We start from the raw sequence: 18,144 nt of genomic DNA on the forward strand, positions 1-18,144 counted from the left end.
TTCACGCAGTCTCCTCTGAACAGTTGATGTTGAGATGTGTCTGTTACTTGAACTCTGTGAAGCATTTATTTGGGCTGCTTTTTCTGAGGCAGTTAACTATAATCAACTTATCCTCTGCAGAAGAGGTAACTCTGGGTCTTCCTTTCCTGTGGCTGTCCATCAGCCAGTTTCATCATAACGCTTGATGGTTTTTGCGACTGCACTCGAAAAAACGTGTTTTGTCTGCATTGTCTGACCTTCATGTCTTAAAGTAATGATGGACTGTCATTTCTCTTTGCTTATTTGAGCAGTTCTTGCCATAATTTGGACATGGTCTTTTACCAAATATGGCTATCTTCTGTATACCACCCCTACCTTGTCACAACACAACTTATTGGCTCAAATGCATTAAGGAAAGAAATTCTGCAAATTAACTTTTAACAAGGCACATCTGTTAATTGAAATCCGTTCCAGGTGACTACCTCATGAAACTGGTTGAGAGAATGCTAAGAGTGTGCAAAGCTGTCATCAAGGCAAAGGGTGGCTACTTTGAATAATCGCAAATATAAAATATAATTTGATATGTTTAACACTTTTTTTGGTTACTACATGATTCCATATGTGTTGTTTCATAGTTTTGATGTCTTCACTATTATTCTACAATGTAGAAAATAGTAAAAATAAAGAAAAACCCTTGAATGAGTAGGTGTGTCTAAACTTTTGACTGGTACTGTATATTTCTACACTATGAGGTTGGAATAATACTGTGAGTTCTGGCCAGTCTGCCGACATCACCAAGCAGTAAATTGACCAATAAGAAAGAGAGTTCCAAACCTCTCTGCTAATAACAGCTAATTGTCAGTTTTCCCCTCCCCACTCTCAGACAGTCCTAGCTAAATTCTGTCTTGAGGTATTGCTCTTTGTTAAGAAAATATATTTTTAAAAGATATATACAGTACCAGTCAAAAGTTTGGACACACCTACTCATTACAGGGTTTTTCATTATTTTTCCTCTTTCCTACATTGTAGAATAATAGTGAAGACATCAAAACTATGAAATAACACATGGAATCATGTAGTAACCAAAAAAGTGATAAACAAATATATATATTTATATTTGAGATTCCTCAAAGTAGCCACCCTTTGCCTTGATGACAGCTTTGCACACTCTTGGCATTCTCTCAACCAGCTTCACGAGGTAGTCACCTGGAATGCATTTCAATTAACAGGTGTGCCTTGTAAAAAGTATACAGAAGAAAGCCCTATTTGGTAAAGACCAAGTCCATATTATGGCAAGAACAGCTCAAATAAGCAGAGAAACGACAGTCCATCATTACTTTAAGACATGAAGGTCAGACAATGCGAAAATTCCAAGCTTTGAAAGTTTTCACGTGCAGTCGCAAAAACAATCAAGCGCTATGATGAAACTGGCTCTCATGAGGACAGTCACAGGAAAGGAAGACCCAGGGTTACCTCAGCTGCAGAGGATAAGTTCATTAGAGTTAACTGCACCTCAGATTGTAGCCCAAATAAATGCCTCACAGAGTTCAAGTAACAGACACTTCTCAACATCAACTGTTCTGAGGAGACTGCGTGAATAGGCCTTCATGGTCAAATTGCTGCAAAGAAACCACTACTAAAGGACACCAATAATAGGAAGAGACTTGCTTGGGCCAAGGAACTCGAGCAATGGACATTAGACCGGTGGAAATCTGTCCTTTGGTCTGATGAGATCAAATTTGAGATTTTTGTTTCCAACCGCCGTGTCATTGTGAGACGCATAGTAGGTGAACGGATGATCTCTGCATGTGTATTTCCTACCATAAAGCATGGAGGAGGAGGTGTGATGGTGTGGGGGTGCTTTGCAGTGACACTATCTGTGATTTATTTAGAATTCAAGGCACACTTAAGCAGCATGGCTACCACAGCATTCTGCAGTGATACGCCATTCCTTCTGGTTTGAGCTTAGTGGGAATTTGTTTTTCATTTCATCATTTGTTTTTTAACAGGACAATGACCCAACAAATCTCCAAGCTGTGCAAGAGCTATTTGACCAAGAAGAAGAGTGATGGAGTGCTGCATCAGATGACCTGGCCTCCACAATCACCCGACCTCAACCCAATTGAGATGGTTTGGGATGAGTTGGACCGCAGAGTGAAGGAAAAGCAGCCAACGAGTGCTCAGCATATATGAGAACACCTTCAAGACTGTTTGAAAAGCATTCCAGGTGAAGCTGGCTAAGAGAATGCCAAGATTGTGCAAAGCTGTCATCAAGGCTGTCACAGGTTAGAGGTCATCATGGAGTGTTATCCCTGAGCGTGCCACTGGAGGGCATCCTTGTGTTTCTAGTGTCCAGGTGAGCCTGATTGGGATTATTGGGTTCACCTAGTTTAGGACTATTTAGGTTCCTCTATGGAACTGGGCCGGTTGCTCAGGTCTCTTGTCTTGTTTTGTGTTGTACGCATGTGCACTTGCTTTGTTGTTTTTCCTATGAATACTTCAGTAAACATTCTGGATTTACCCTCACCTCTGCCTGCTGTGTTTCTCTGTGCCTGGGTCCGAGTTCGTACTAGAGTTATTGTCACAGTAGACCTAAGCCAAATATGGACCCAGCAGAGATTTCTCCATCATCCGAGGGACACTTCGAGCTCCACCACTTGCGGTCGGCTCTCACTCACCATGGAACTGTGATTGGTCGCCATGAGGCGCGGCTGAAGACATTGTCAGAGGATTTAGGAACTCTTGTGTTCACTCTGCTGACCGGACAGACAGGAGCAACGGTTGCTGCACCTGTGGTGGTTCCTAACCCTCCACTTTCTACCAGCTCATCATCTTCCTCCCCTCGGGAGCCTCATCTCCCGGCACTGGAGCGCTATGAGGGGCATCCTGGGAGGTGTCGTGGGTTCCTGCTCCAATGTTCGCTGGTCTTCGAGCTGCAGGCATCAACGTTTCCCACCGAGCGTTCCAGAGTGGCATATGTCATCTCCTTGCTCTCAGGATGGGTTCTGGCCTGGGCCATGGCCATATGGGAGCAGCAATCAGACATTTGTTTCAATTGGCAAAGCTTCACCCAGAAGATGAGGGTTTTTGATCACCCCATCAGTGGCAGGAATGCTGCTCAAAGACTCATTGCGCTTTGACAGGGCAGCCGGAGCGTAGCGGATTACGCCATTGATTTTCGGACGCTCGCTGCTGAGAGCGGTTGGAATACAGAGGCACTTCACTCAGTCTTTCTGAACGGACTCAGCGCGGTTCTCAAGGATGAACTGGCTTCCGGGACAACCTTGACACTCTGGAGGAGCTTATCGTTCTGGCCATCTGGATTGACAACCAGCTTCGGGAACGTCATCCTGAGAGGACGGAGGGATTCCGAGTTGGTTCCAGTGTTTCTAGCTCCGCTTCAGGAGGCAATTCTTCATTTGGGCCATTGCAGTATGCTGGGCCTGCTGGCCCGGTATCCCGTCAGAGTTCTCAATTCGGCTCTGGCTCCCCTTCATATCCTTCAGAGGAGCCGGTGCAATTGGGATGCATCAGACTTTCCGCTCTGGAGAGAAGGAGCAGAATTAACGAGCAACGTTGCCTTTGCTGTAGACAGTCTGGACATTTCCGGGCCTCCTGTCCCGAACTGACGGGAGAATGGGATGACTCGTCAGTAAACGGGAGAATACTGGCGAGTCAGATACAGTCTCCAGCTGCCGACATGGCACGCACCTTGCTTCCGGCCAACCTGCGGTGGGACAATGGGCAGTTGGACAATTCTGCTTTCATAGACTCTGGGGCTACCGGCTGTTTTCTGGATCGCACATTAGCTCGCCAACAGAGGCTGCCACTCACTAAGTTGGACACTCTGTTGTCGGTCACTGCGCTGGATGGTCAAACCCTAGGGTCTGGGAAGGTGAAGCAACTCACCATGCCTACTCAGCTACAAGTTCTGGATGACCATGTGGAGCTTAACCAGTTTCATCTGGTGGACTGTCCTGAGCTTCCCCTGGTTCTTGGACATCCGTGGCTTTCCACCCATAATCTTCAGATTGGCTGACCTTCGGGAAGAGTTCTGAGATGGAATCGTTCATGCCAGTTCACCTGCCAGCAACTCTCTCCAGACCTTTCCGGTCCTGCTCATCTGGAGACTTCTGACTCTCCTGTACCTCCGGCTGGGAGTGACAAGCCTGATCTTTCCCGCGTACCTCGGGATTACTGAGATTTGGGTCAGGCCTTCAGCAAACAAAGGGCCAGCAAACTACCTCCTCACAGGCCCTACGATTGTGCCATCAACCTCCTGCGTCCGGGCCAGATGGTCTGGCTGTCTACTAGGGACCTGCCTCTACGCGTGGAGTCTTGGAAGTTGGCACCCCGGTACGTTAGGCCATTCAAGATTCTACGGCACATCAATCCAGTGGCCTACCGTCTTCATCTTCCCCGGTCCATGAGGGTTCATCCCACCTTCCACATCTCCAGACTCAAGCCTGTGGTATCCAGTTCTCTGGTTCCGGCCACTCGGCCTCCACCTCTGCCTTGCATGATAGTGGGACAGCCAGCCTACACGGTGCGATGCATCCTCTCCAGCCATCAGATCCGGCGGGGGACTCAGTATCTTGTAGACTGGGAGGGATACGGCCCTGAGGAACGGTCCTGGGTCCCGGCCAGTGGACATTTTGGACCCCGGACTCATTCGGGACTTCCGTTCCTTGGGGGGGGTCGGGGGTCCTGTCACAGGTTAGAGGTCATCATGAAGTGTTAGCCCTGAGGGTGCCACTGGAGGGCATCCTTATGTTTCTAGTGTCCAGGTGATCCTGATTGGGATTATTGGGTTCACCTAGTTTAGGACTATTTAGGTTCCTCTATGGAACTGAGCCGGTTGCTCAGGTCTCTTGTCTTGTTTTGTGTTGTACGCATGTGCACTTGCTTTGTTGTTGTTCCTGTGAATACTTCAGTAAACATTCTGGATTTACCCTCACCTCTGCCTGCTGTGTTTCTCTGTGCCTGGGTCCGAGTTCGTACTAGAGTTATTGTCACAGTAGACCTAAGCCAAATATGGACCCAGCAGAGATTTCTCCGTCATCCGAGGGACACTTCGAGCTCCACCACTTGCGGTCGGCTCTCACTCACCATGGAACTGTGATTGGTCGCCATGAGGCGCGGCTGAAGACATTGTCAGAGGATTTAGGAACTCTTGTGTTCACTCTGCTGACCGGACAGACAGGAGCAACGGTTGCTGCACCTGTGGTGGTTCCTAACCCTCCACTTTCTACCAGCTCATCATCTTCCTCCCCTCGGGAGCCTCATCTCCCGGCACTGGAGCGCTATGAGGGGCATCCTGGGAGGTGTCGTGGGTTCCTGCTCCAATGTTCGCTGGTCTTCGAGCTGCAGGCATCAACGTTTCCCACCGAGCGTTCCAGAGTGGCATATGTCATCTCCTTGCTCTCAGGATGGGTTCTGGCCTGGGCCATGGCCATATGGGAGCAGCAATCAGACATTTGTTTCAATTGGCAAAGCTTCACCCAGAAGATGAGGGTTTTTGATCACCCCATCAGTGGCAGGAATGCTGCTCAAAGACTCATTGCGCTTTGACAGGGCAGCCGGAGCGTAGCGGATTACGCCATTGATTTTCGGACGCTCGCTGCTGAGAGCGGTTGGAATACAGAGGCACTTCACTCAGTCTTTCTGAACGGACTCAGCGCGGTTCTCAAGGATGAACTGGCTTCCGGGACAACCTTGACACTCTGGAGGAGCTTATCGTTCTGGCCATCTGGATTGACAACCAGCTTCGGGAACGTCATCCTGAGAGGACGGAGGGATTCCGAGTTGGTTCCAGTGTTTCTAGCTCCGCTTCAGGAGGCAATTCTTCATTTGGGCCATTGCAGTATGCTGGGCCTGCTGGCCCGGTATCCCGTCAGAGTTCTCAATTCGGCTCTGGCTCCCCTTCATATCTTTCAGAGGAGCCGGTGCAATTGGGATGCATCAGACTTTCCGCTCTGGAGAGAAGGAGCAGAATTAACGAGCAACGTTGCCTTTGCTGTAGACAGTCTGGACATTTCCGGGCCTCCTGTCCCGAACTGACGGGAGAATGGGATGACTCGTCAGTAAACGGGAGAATACTGGCGAGTCAGATACAGTCTCCAGCTGCCGACATGGCACGCACCTTGCTTCCGGCCAACCTGCGGTGGGACAATGGGCAGTTGGACAATTCTGCTTTCATAGACTCTGGGGCTACCGGCTGTTTTCTGGATCGCACATTAGCTCGCCAACAGAGGCTGCCACTCACTAAGTTGGACACTCTGTTGTCGGTCACTGTGCTGGATGGTCAAACCCTAGGGTCTGGGAAGGTGAAGCAACTCACCATGCCTACTCAGCTACAAGTTCTGGATGACCATGTGGAGCTTAACCAGTTTCATCTGGTGGACTGTCCTGAGCTTCCCCTGGTTCTTGGACATCCGTGGCTTTCCACCCATAATCTTCAGATTGGCTGACCTTCGGGAAGAGTTCTGAGATGGAATCGTTCATGCCAGTTCACCTGCCAGCAACTCTCTCCAGACCTTTCCGGTCCTGCTCATCTGGAGACTTCTGACTCTCCTGTTCCTCCGGCTGGGAGTGACAAGCCTGATCTTTCCCGCGTACCTCGGGATTACTGAGATTTGGGTCAGGCCTTCAGCAAACAAAGGGCCAGCAAACTACCTCCTCACAGGCCCTACGATTGTGCCATCAACCTCCTGCGTCCGGGCCAGATGGTCTGGCTGTCTACTAGGGACCTGCCTCTACGCGTGGAGTCTTGGAAGTTGGCACCCCGGTACGTTAGGCCATTCAAGATTCTACGGCACATCAATCCAGTGGCCTACCGTCTTCATCTTCCCCGGTCCATGAGGGTTCATCCCACCTTCCACATCTCCAGACTCAAGCCTGTGGTATCCAGTTCTCTGGTTCCGGCCACTCGGCCTCCACCTCTGCCTTGCATGATAGTGGGACAGCCAGCCTACACGGTGCGATGCATCCTCTCCAGCCATCAGATCCGGCGGGGGACTCAGTATCTTGTAGACTGGGAGGGATACGGCCCTGAGGAACGGTCCTGGGTCCCGGCCAGTGGACATTTTGGACCCCGGACTCATTCGGGACTTCCGTTCCTTGGGGGGGGTCGGGGGTCCTGTCACAGGTTAGAGGTCATCATGAAGTGTTAGCCCTGAGGGTGCCACTGGAGGGCATCCTTATGTTTCTAGTGTCCAGGTGAGCCTGATTGGGATTATTGGGTTCACCTAGTTTAGGACTATTTAGGTTCCTCTATGGAACTGAGCCGGTTGCTCAGGTCTCTTGTCTTGTTTTGTGTTGTACGCATGTGCACTTGCTTTGTTGTTGTTCCTGTGAATACTTCAGTAAACATTCTGGATTTACCTTCACCTCTGCCTGCTGTGCTTCTCTGCGCCTGATAACGCGTTAATGGTTACATATTTAATGCCGTAAATTTGTTTGATGCCATTAACGCATTTGCTTAGTTTGACCCCCTGAACTATCCATAGTTCAAATTCAAGCCCTGGCAGACGATGTGCTAGCTAGCTACTTCTATGAATGAATGATGGAGAATGCTAGTAGGGGCCTTTTAAATGGCAAATTAAATTTCAAATCACTCCCAGATGGCTCTATGGGTAAAACCAAAGTAATTTGCATCCACTGCAGAATTTGTTTATTACCGAAGTTATGGGGGGTTTTCGTTGTCATTTACAAGCGAAATATACTGTTGAGGCCGGCAATACAAGTAACGTTATTAGTAGCAATGGAGGACATCTTCGGCAGGCTAAGCTAGAAGAGTGTGCGCGCGGGAGGCCTATGGACAAGCAGCAAGCTAACACAAGCATGGATAGCAACAGCTTGCAGGCCAGTCCACATTGTGGAGAACGAAGGCTTGAGGGTTTATCATACGGATAGCGTCGAACGACTCAACGTATGAGTTATCCTCGAGAGCCACCTTCGTTACAAGAATACACTAGCTGTAATGAAAGCGAGAGGACTACGAAAAAAGCGGAGGAGTTGAAACATACAATGGCTTTTGCTCTCATGGGAGACCACTGGACTTCAGTCCGTAACCACAACTACCTTGGGGTTACTGCGCACCACATCGAAGAAAACTGCATTCACACGCTCTGGCCGTAATGAAGACAGAAGAGAGGCACTATGCTAAAACGTGCGCCGGGCAGTTCATGGATCTAGCAAAGCAGTGGAACATTGAAAACAAAGTTACCACAGTTTGCACAGACAGCTGCGAAACATCTGCGTTTTGAACACCTGCCCTGTACAGCGCAAAGTCTCCAAAGGTCCATCACAGTGTCCCTACTGAACAGCGGGTCCGACAATGCCCTTGCCAAATGCAGAAAAAATGTTGGCCATTTCAAACACAGCCCACCAAACGCTGCAGAGCTAGGACAACAGCAAGTTGCAAAAGAAGGAGTCACTCGCACAAGATGTCACAACAAGATGGAATTCCACTCTGGAAATGGTAAAGCTTGTCCACAGAAACCAACAACAACTGAGAGATGCTCTAGCCCAACATAAAATTAACATCACCATGCCAACCACAGCTGAACTGGAGAAACTGGAGGCACTACTAGAGCCCTGCAGTTTATATTCTCTATCTCACTATTAGTGTGTTATAATAAGATATTGTGTGTGTGTGTGTGTGTGTGTGTGTGTGTGTGTGTGTGTGTGTGTGTGTGTGTGTGTGTGTGTGTGTGTGTGTGAGAGAGTGTGTACTACACGTCTCTCACAATTGACTGAAGTGATTTTGAATTGCTTTTCATGCAGGTACTTGACTGAACTTCTGGGAGGAGAGAAGTACATTTCCTGCTCAATGGTGTTGCCTGCTTTGTGTCATCTCCTTCGGGTGATGGAGAGCTTGGATGATGACCATGCCTACATGGTAAGATTCAAGCTAACATTCACAACAGAACTGGAGAAACGCAATGAAAACACGAACCTCACATGGCTGAAGATCGCCACAGCACTCGACCCAAGGTTTAAGGACCTGAAATGCCTTCCCAGAACTGAGAGGGGTGAGGTGTATCCTTTGGTCAGCATCTTGCTGAAGGAAGAGAGGCCTGCACAGCAACCTGATAAAACAACAGATTCAGAGCCAGCGATGAAGAAAGCTGCCCTTTTGTTGAGTTCTGAGTCTGACTCTGATGAAGAGGAGGAGTCCATTGAGAAATGTGTGGAGCGTTACAAAGCAGAGCCCATTATCAACATGGAGGACTGTCCACTACAGTGGTGGTCACAGCATGCAGGGGCACACACCAGGCTGGCCTGCAATAAACAAATGTACCTGGCAACGCCTGCCACATCAGTACCTTGTGAGAGGTTGTTTTCACTCTCTGGGCATATCGTACAGAAGAAGAGAGCAGCTTTATCATCTGGAAATGTCAACAGGCTTGTTTGTCTTTGCAACTGGCTCAGTGAAAATAAATAAGAGGATGATTGAAGTGTATGGTCACAGGTTTATGTTCTGTAAAATTCATGACATTGTTGGACAAGTTTATGCTCTTTGTATCCATAGAGCTAATAGTTTTTTTTCTTATAGCCAACCCTCCAATCACTAATTGGGAGAACAATAATTTCGAATGGCTGAAGCTTTAACTGTTTGTGTGTGTGAGAATTTACGATGGAGCATTAGTGACCTAATGGGAGCATTTGTATTGCTTAACTTGTTTATGGTGAATATGCCATTAAAAACATTCTGACACAGAATATTTTTGTGTTTCAGTCCCTACATGCCTATAACGCAATACACTGCTTTTTGAAAAATAAAAAATATTTATTTAGCACCAAATTTTAGCAAATATAAAAATGTGTGATTAATCGCGATTATCACATTCAATTCTATAGTTCATTATTTTAATAGTTTGATAACCCTAATATATTTACAAAAAAAATAATTATGGGAGATTGGAAGATGCAGAAAATTACATTGATGGAAGCTACAATCTATCTGTAATATTAAAGCTGATCTACTCCCTAAAAAATGCTAAAAATCACAGCAAGCTACTTAATTGTTACCCAGAAATGATTTGATATTGAAATAGAAATGGCTGCATTGGAGATTTAAAACAATTGTTTAGTTTCAAAGCTAAACAGTAAACCAGTGGCCCTGTGCATGGTTCAGAGTCTCACTTTCAAACACTTTCAACTCACGAGGGAAAAAGCCCTGACAGGATGTTTAGGTTTCAGTGACACATTTCCTGTGTATTGTGGTTATAGTCTGATTTGTAGACACCCAATGCGTTCACACAGGCTGTAGTTCACCATGTAGTAACACTATGCAGCTGATGGATCTACATATGTGCTATGTGAACCCATCTCTAGTGAGTGGTTGAAGGAGAGAGAGAGACAGAGAGAGAGTGATTGTGGAGGACACAGACCTGACTGGGAGCTGCTACTGGAGCTGCCATGAGATGACATGGACTTCCCTCCCTTCTCCACAGGAGACTGAGGGGCCCCACTGGACAGCAGAGAAAGAGAGAGAAGAGTGAGAGGAAGAGAAGAGAAAGAGAAGAGCGAGAGAAAGTGAGAGAGAACGAGAGAGAGTGGGAGAGGGAAAGAGAAAGAGAGAAAAAGTGAGAGGCAGATGACAAGAATCAGGCACACACACAATGTCATGCTCTATACTTCAAATGGTGTCTCAGAGATATCTAATGTCCATAGAGTGCAAGTGAAAGTGATGTCCTAGGCAGATGGGGCCTGTCAAAACTGACTATGGACCATCCACCCTGTAACTGGTACTACTGCTCACTGACACTGAATGATGTGTGATGTGGTGACAAACGTACCTCGACCCAGTCCGGTGATGATTCATCAGCTCTTTGCAATATAATTTGGATGTTGTACGCTCCGGAACCTTCAAAAAGATAATTTTGACATGTGAGGGTACAGTATACAGTGGTGTAAAGTACTTAAGTACAAAGACTTGAAAGTACTACTGAATATGTTTTTTGGGGGTATCGGTACTTTACTATTCATATTTTTATCAACTTTTACTTTTACTTCACTACATTCCTAAACAAAATTATGTACTTTTTACTCCTTACATTCTCCCTGACACCCAAAAGCACTCGTTACAATTTGAATGCTTAGCAGGACAGGAAAATGGTCTAATTCACACGCTCATCAAGAAAACATCCCTGGTCAGGGATGACTGCCTCTGATCTGGCGGACTCACTAAACACATGCTTTATTTGTAAATTATGTCTAAGTGTTGGAGAGTGCCCCTGGCTATCCATAAATGTAAAAATAAATGACAAATGGTGCCGTCTGGTTTTCTTAATATAAGGAATTTGAAATGAATTCATACTTTTGATACTTAAGTATATTTTAGCAACTACATTTACTTTTGATTTACGGTTGATTTTTACTCAAGTAGGATTTTACTAGGTGACTTTAACTTTTACTTGAGTCATTTTCTATTAAGGTATCTTTACTTTTACTCAAGTATGGCAATTGGGTACTTTTTCCACAACTGACAGTATATGCCTGACTACCTTGCACAAAGCATCACAACATTAGGACATATTAGGACATTCTAAAACACTGCATGCTCTGTGGGGACTCCAGAAACAACATACTGTAGTATGTGTAACTGATCCTAACCGCCAACCTGGACTGTATCATTTACTATAGAGGATGCGGATACCAACTTTAGGAGAACACATGAGAAGCCTGTGAAGCAGGCAATCAGGTCTTGTGTTCATTCTTTCTCAATGTGGTCCCCAACAGCTGTCAACATTTTCACCTTTTTCTCATGTCATCACACAAGAGGAAAGGAAGACTACACCCATTGAAAGAGGAAATCATTCTGAGAATCCCCATCATACTCCCTTTAACTACTGACATCCCTTCAACAGGGCTTACTGGCAGCTGCATGTCCCTGGGTTTCTCACCTATCTTTAACTACTGACATCCCTTCAACAGGGCTTACTGGCAGCTGCATGTCCCTGGGTTTCTCACCTATCTTTAACTACTGACATCCCTTCAACAGGGCTTACTGGCAGCTGCATGTCCCTGGGTTTCTCACCTATCTTTAACTACTGACATCCCTTCAACAGGGCTTACTGGCAGCTGCATGTCCCTGGGTTTCTCACCTATCTTTAACTACTGACATCCCTTCAACAGGGCTTACTGGCAGCTGCATGTCCCTGGGTTTCTCACCTATCTTTAACTACTGACATCCCTTCAACAGGGCTTACTGGCAGCTGCATGTCCCTGGGTTTCTCACCTATCTTTAACTACTGACATCCCTTCAACAGGGCTTACTGGCAGCTGCATGTCCCTGGGTTTCTCACCTATCTTTAACTACTGACATCTCTTCAACAGGGCTTACTGGCAGCTGCATGTCCCTGGGTTTCTCACCTATCTTTAACTACTGACATCCCTTCAACAGGGCTTACTGGCAGCTGCATGTCCCTGGGTTTCTCACCTATCTTTAACTACTGACATCCCTTCAACAGGGCTTACTGGCAGCTGCATGTCCCTGGGTTTCTCACCTATCTTTAACTACTGACATCCCTTCAACAGGGCTTACTGGCAGCTGCATGTCCCTGGGTTTCTCACCTATCTTTAACTACTGACATCCCTTCAACAGGGCTTACTGGCAGCTGCATGTCCCTGGGTTTCTCACCTATCTTTAACTACTGACATCCCTTCAACAGGGCTTACTGGCAGCTGCATGTCCCTGGGTTTCTCACCTATCTTTAACTACTGACATCCCTTCAACAGGGCTTACTGGCAGCTGCATGTCCCTGGGTTTCTCACCTATCTTTAACTACTGACATCCCTTCAACAGGGCTTACTGGCAGCTGCATGTCCCTGGGTTTCTCACCTATCTTTAACTACTGACATCCCTTCAACAGGGCTTACTGGCAGCTGCATGTCCCTGGGTTTCTCACCTATCTTTAACTACTGACATCCCTTCAACAGGGCTTACTGGCAGCTGCATGTCCCTGGGTTTCTCACCTATCTTTAACTACTGACATCCCTTCAACAGGGCTTACTGGCAGCTGCATGTCCCTGGGTTTCTCACGTATCTTTTTAAAATGATTTCTGTGATGAATGCAACAAGAGAACTTGTAAGCAATTAAAGCACATCAACTCCATATTCCCATATCAAGCAGTAACAAAACACTAGAGTGCCGTATCCTAAGGATACACATCTCTGTATTTATTAGAGGAACTAGAGATATGTTTCTGGAAACAGAATGTGTATCACATCGTTGAATGAGTTTGTTGTTAGTCAGGGGTGCCATAGGAAGCTTGAGGGCACTGCCACATTCCTCTTCCTTTATGTTGGCATGACTAACATCACCACAAACAACAACTACAAACCTCCCTGAAAGATAACACACACATGGGGTTATAGTCTCACCAGGCTCACACACACACAGACATACCACAGAAACCCAAACACAAATATACACACACATACACTCACACACATGCACGGGCTAACGCATAATCTGCAGTCCCTGGTTATATCCACAGGGTGGGCAGATTTAGGGTAATGAAATGTTGTGTGGATGAAGGGTGGAGAGCAGGTTTAGGGTAATGAAATGTTGTGTGGATGAAGGGCGGATGGGTGGCGAGCAGGTTTAGGGTAATGAAATGTGTGGATGAAGGGCGGATGGGTGGCGAGCAGGTTTAGGGTAATGAAATATTGTGTGGATGAAGGGCGGATAGGTGGCGAGCAGGTTTAGGGTAATGAAATGTTGTGTGGATGAAGGGCGGATGGGTGGCGAGCAGGTTTAGGGTAATGAAATGTTGTGTGGATGAAGGGCGGATGGGTGACGAGCAGGTTTAGGGTAATGAAATGTTGTGTGGATGAAGGGCGGATGGGTGGCGAGCAGGTTTAGGGTAATGAAATGTTGTGTGGATGAAGGGCGGATGGGTGGCGAGCAGGTTTAGGGTAATGAAATGTGTGGCTGAAGGGCGGATGGGTGGCGAGCAGGTTTAGGGTAATGAAATGTTGTGTGGATGAAGGGCGGATGGGTGGCGAGCAGGTTTAGGGTAATGAAATGTGTGGATGAAGGGCGGATGGGTGGCGAGCAGGTTTAGGGTAATGAAATGTTGTGTGGATGAAGGGCGGATGGGTGGCGAGCAGGTTTAGGGTAATGAAATGTGTGGATGAAGGGCGGATGGGTGGCGAGCAGGTTTAGGGTAATGAAATATTGTGTGGATGAAGGGCGGATGGGTGGCGAGCAGGTTTAGGGTAATGAAATGTTGTGTGGATGAAGGGCGGATAGGTGGCGAGCAGGTTTAGGGTAATGAAATGTTGTGTGGATGAAGGGCGGATGGGTGGAACAAAGAGAAAACAATGCATTAAAAATACATAAATATATCATGATTGTGCAATTCATATCTATAGGCTACGTGGAGGTTTTTCTTTCATCATTTTTTATCTGCCGTTAGTGTGTAGCCTAAGTTTAAGCTTAAGGGCCTAACTGTAGTGTGGCAAATACACACCAATTGCGAAATGCTTTCGGGAACTTGGGCAGAAAAAGTTAACTTCCATCCACTGAGGCAAAAAGGACAATGCCAGAGTTTAATTCAATAAGGGCAAGATTCAGTCTTAGGACATTTAAGCCTTACTTACATACGCCATTCTTACGCACCTCTCACTAGTTGGTATTAGACTTAACTCATTAAGATGCGTAATGTGCTTTGCAGGCGTGGTTCCCTTGTGCGCGCTGAATGCATTTAATTCAACCACTGAAAACCCTCCCACTTGCTGGCCAAAGATTTTCTCATGGAGTTTTCATTCAATAGGATTTTCAGTACATTTATGTTAAACCATCCCTTTAAACACAGTGTATATTTAATTAGACATTTCCCAACAGACTCAATAGATTACATCGAGAGACCGGGTTCAGAATATAGGTATCAATGAAAGAAAGCCACCTATTCATCTCCGTTTCAGCACCAACTGGTAGGTTTAAAAATACTCTTGATTTTGTAGATTATTTAGGCACATTTTGGGGTTATGAAAGTGTGTATGAATCATAAAAAAAACATGTTTTGAGAGCTTTTACGCACAAAATATAATAATGAATAAAAAATACAATCTATTGATTCATCCCGAAAGTTGTCATATTCAAGTTCAATCCATGAAATATTGCAAGGTTTAAAAAAGTGTACAATAAAATAGTCCTATAAATCTACACCAATCCTCACTAATCATGGAATTGTATGACAACAGTTTAATAATGATTTAAATAGGCTATATGTCCAAAATTATTGAACAACTAATGCTAGCAACCCTCAGCAACTACATGGACGTGACAAAGGAAAGAAAGGTAAACGAAATGGAATGGAATGATGCAAAATGTAGTCTACAAATTGAAGACAACTAACACTGAAGTGACAGTTAGAAATGTATTTGGGTATTACTGACGGTGACTCCCAATGGTGACTAATATTTAACATGATTCAAATTGTCAAATAAAACATTTTAAAGCGCTTACATTAACTCGGCAGGTTCCCCAGCTAGCACAGTGGATCTGGGCCAATTCCGGCTGAGAGTCGGGGCACTCGGCTGAGAGTCAGACTCAGTCGAAGTCATGTGGCCTGAGTCTGGGCCACCTTAGGCAGTATTACTTATGGCTAGGATGTGGGGATTGAGCTCGGGCCGATTCCGGTGTGAGTTATCTGGCCCAAATGTATTACTTGGGGCTCGGGCCGATTCCGGTGTGAGTTATCTGGCCCAAATGTATTACTTGGGTCTTGGGCCGATTGGGGCTACTCTCTGGCAGATGATTACACTGGCTAGAATTAAAAACTATGTGGATGGAGTCTCCCGAGTGGCGCAGCGATCTAAGACACTGCATCGCAGTGCAAACTGCTTTGCTACAGATGCTAGTTTGATACCCGTGCCGGCCACGACCCAGCGTTAGGGGAGAGTTTGACCAGTCGGGATGTCCTTGTCCCAACGCGCTGTAGCGCCTCCTGTGGCGGGCCAGGCGCATGCACGCTGACACAGTCACCAGGTGTACGGTGTTTCCTCTGACATCCATTTTTTTATGCAGAAAATATATAATAATAATATTTAAAATTACTAAATTGGGTAATTTTGTATACATTTATTTAAATTAGCATTGGGTGCTTCCGGTAGATGGAAACCGGTAGACGGAAACCGCCTGATGTACTTGGATCGATTCTGGGCAGTCATTCATTTGGATTCCGGGCCGAGTCCGACACCCGGTTCCGGCCCGATTCAATCAGTTCCCGGCCCCCCGGAAGAGGGACGCTTCTGGGTCGATTCCTCATTGCTAGCTGGGTCGGCCCTACAGAAACCTATAACTTGAGTCTAAAAATGTTATCCACGCAATTTATGAGGGCACACAATACAAATTCTGAATAACGTCACAGCTATTTATGGCTTACTTCACTGTGGAAATGGGACTGCAATACATGTCATGTGTGATATGATTTTCTATTTATTTCCATATGACTAGTTTCAACTTCGTCTCCAGGGATCATAAGGGGAAATGATCTAAAACAAGTGTCATTTATATTTACAATTCGTTTATCCAAACGGATTACTCATTTACCTAGCTCTTATCAAGTTGTAAATTACAGTGCATGGAGAACGCTGTTACTGTATATCGGAAAAAATAAAGTAGAGTATTTTCTTACTTGGAACCGGTATGTTTTCTAGACCTTATTCATGATTTCATCGAGCGTAAAGGTGGTGGAATTAAGTCAAGGTCAGAATACAGCGTATCTGTTGACACACCTTCGCCACACCTTAATTTATTAGATCTCCACCACAAACAAATAGCAGGTGAAAATAATACTATTCTCATGCTTAAATTCAAGAATATACATCGAGAGAAGCGCATAAAAAGGGAATTACGTTCCATTTACTCACGTTTAACTCAGGTCGGAATTCCCCCCTTAGAGAAAAGCTGGTAAATGGAGAGTTGGAAATAAAGAGAAGGGAGGGCCAGAAAAGTAGTCTGTTTGGGAAAGATTTGGTGAAGTGGTAAAAGAGGATGATAGCAGTGCTGGCTATGTTATGTGTGATGATTGTGAGGCACTACACAAATTTGATAGTCAATTAAACTTCAATATGGAACTTCAATGGAACTGTACTGTTCAGATGGGTTAAATGGAATAGTAACTGAAATCTGGACACTGACTGTAGGTCTATAACCTCTCACATAGCCTAATATAATATTAACTCCTGCAGAATTAAGCATTACTTGCAGTAAAATCAGTGGCGACCTGTCATATCCACATTTTTTTTGGGGGGGGGGGGGGCTTGACTGTTTTGCACGTTATTTTGGCATTAATACGTGTTACATATCAGTTTGCAATCAATGTAATATATATTTATATATATATATCACTGAGTTAATAAAGCCACATACAAACATTGTCTCTTTTTTGTTTTCTTGAGTAAGGCAGCTCCAAAATGCAGGTGTTTCAGCCTAGCTCAGTGCTTTCTGTGGTGGTAGGGCAAGCCAGCAGAAAATACGGAGCGTTGCACCATGATTGGCTCAGTGTTCTGTCACTCATGGGGACACTACGTTACCGCCAAGTCTAAGGGTAGACCTACATAATTCTAGCCTCTTGGGTGCTGCCATATAGTTACATTAGAACTGTCCATCCAAGACAGCTCAAGGTCATTGGCCACAGATAAAATTACATCAAATCACGTTATATGTAAAGTAGCTTTGATTGAACTGATCATGTCAACATCATACTTTCAAAATCTTAGCTAGCAGTCATCATCATGAATCAAGTCGACAATTTACTGGCAAATCCTTTTTAATCCTTGTCATATGAAGATAAATAATTATTATTAATTATAGATGAAACGTATCGGTGCTCATTGGCCATTGGACATTACATTACACAACAAGTTGGAAATCGCAAATTCAACAATGAGTGGTATGGAAGGAATCAGTGACAGTGGCTGTGTGGTCCCAAATCTGGGATTAAGGGGCTCTTTTCCAAGTTTAAAATGATAAACATTCAACATTGGCCATGCTGTCAATGAAGCATGATTTGTGCCGCGCTCAAAACAACTGTTAACTTGGAACTGCAAAAACTGCAAAAACTGCAAAAAAAGCTCCAACCGGGAATTGTAAATCCGGTCACTTTCTAGAGCAGGACCTGAAGATCAATGATGTCATCATG

At 45.5% G+C, this 18,144-nt stretch overlaps 1 protein-coding gene across 1 annotated transcript in view; it reads right to left on the reverse strand.

The window, feature by feature from the left end:
• LOC120062551 (mitogen-activated protein kinase kinase kinase kinase 4-like) overlaps window positions 1–18,144 on the reverse strand; it is an 88,212-nt gene that overhangs the window by 3,878 nt on the left and 66,190 nt on the right. Inside the window, exons 18-19 of the mRNA XM_039012607.1 lie at window positions 10,785–10,852; window positions 10,377–10,456 (exon numbers count right to left, since the gene is read on the reverse strand). Coding sequence (XP_038868535.1) covers window positions 10,377–10,456; window positions 10,785–10,852 — 148 coding nt within the window. The remainder of the gene's footprint in view (window positions 1–10,376; window positions 10,457–10,784; window positions 10,853–18,144) is intronic.

This window comes from Salvelinus namaycush, chromosome 17 (assembly GCF_016432855.1).
Source record: "Salvelinus namaycush isolate Seneca chromosome 17, SaNama_1.0, whole genome shotgun sequence".
Lineage (NCBI taxonomy): Eukaryota > Metazoa > Chordata > Actinopteri > Salmoniformes > Salmonidae > Salvelinus > Salvelinus namaycush.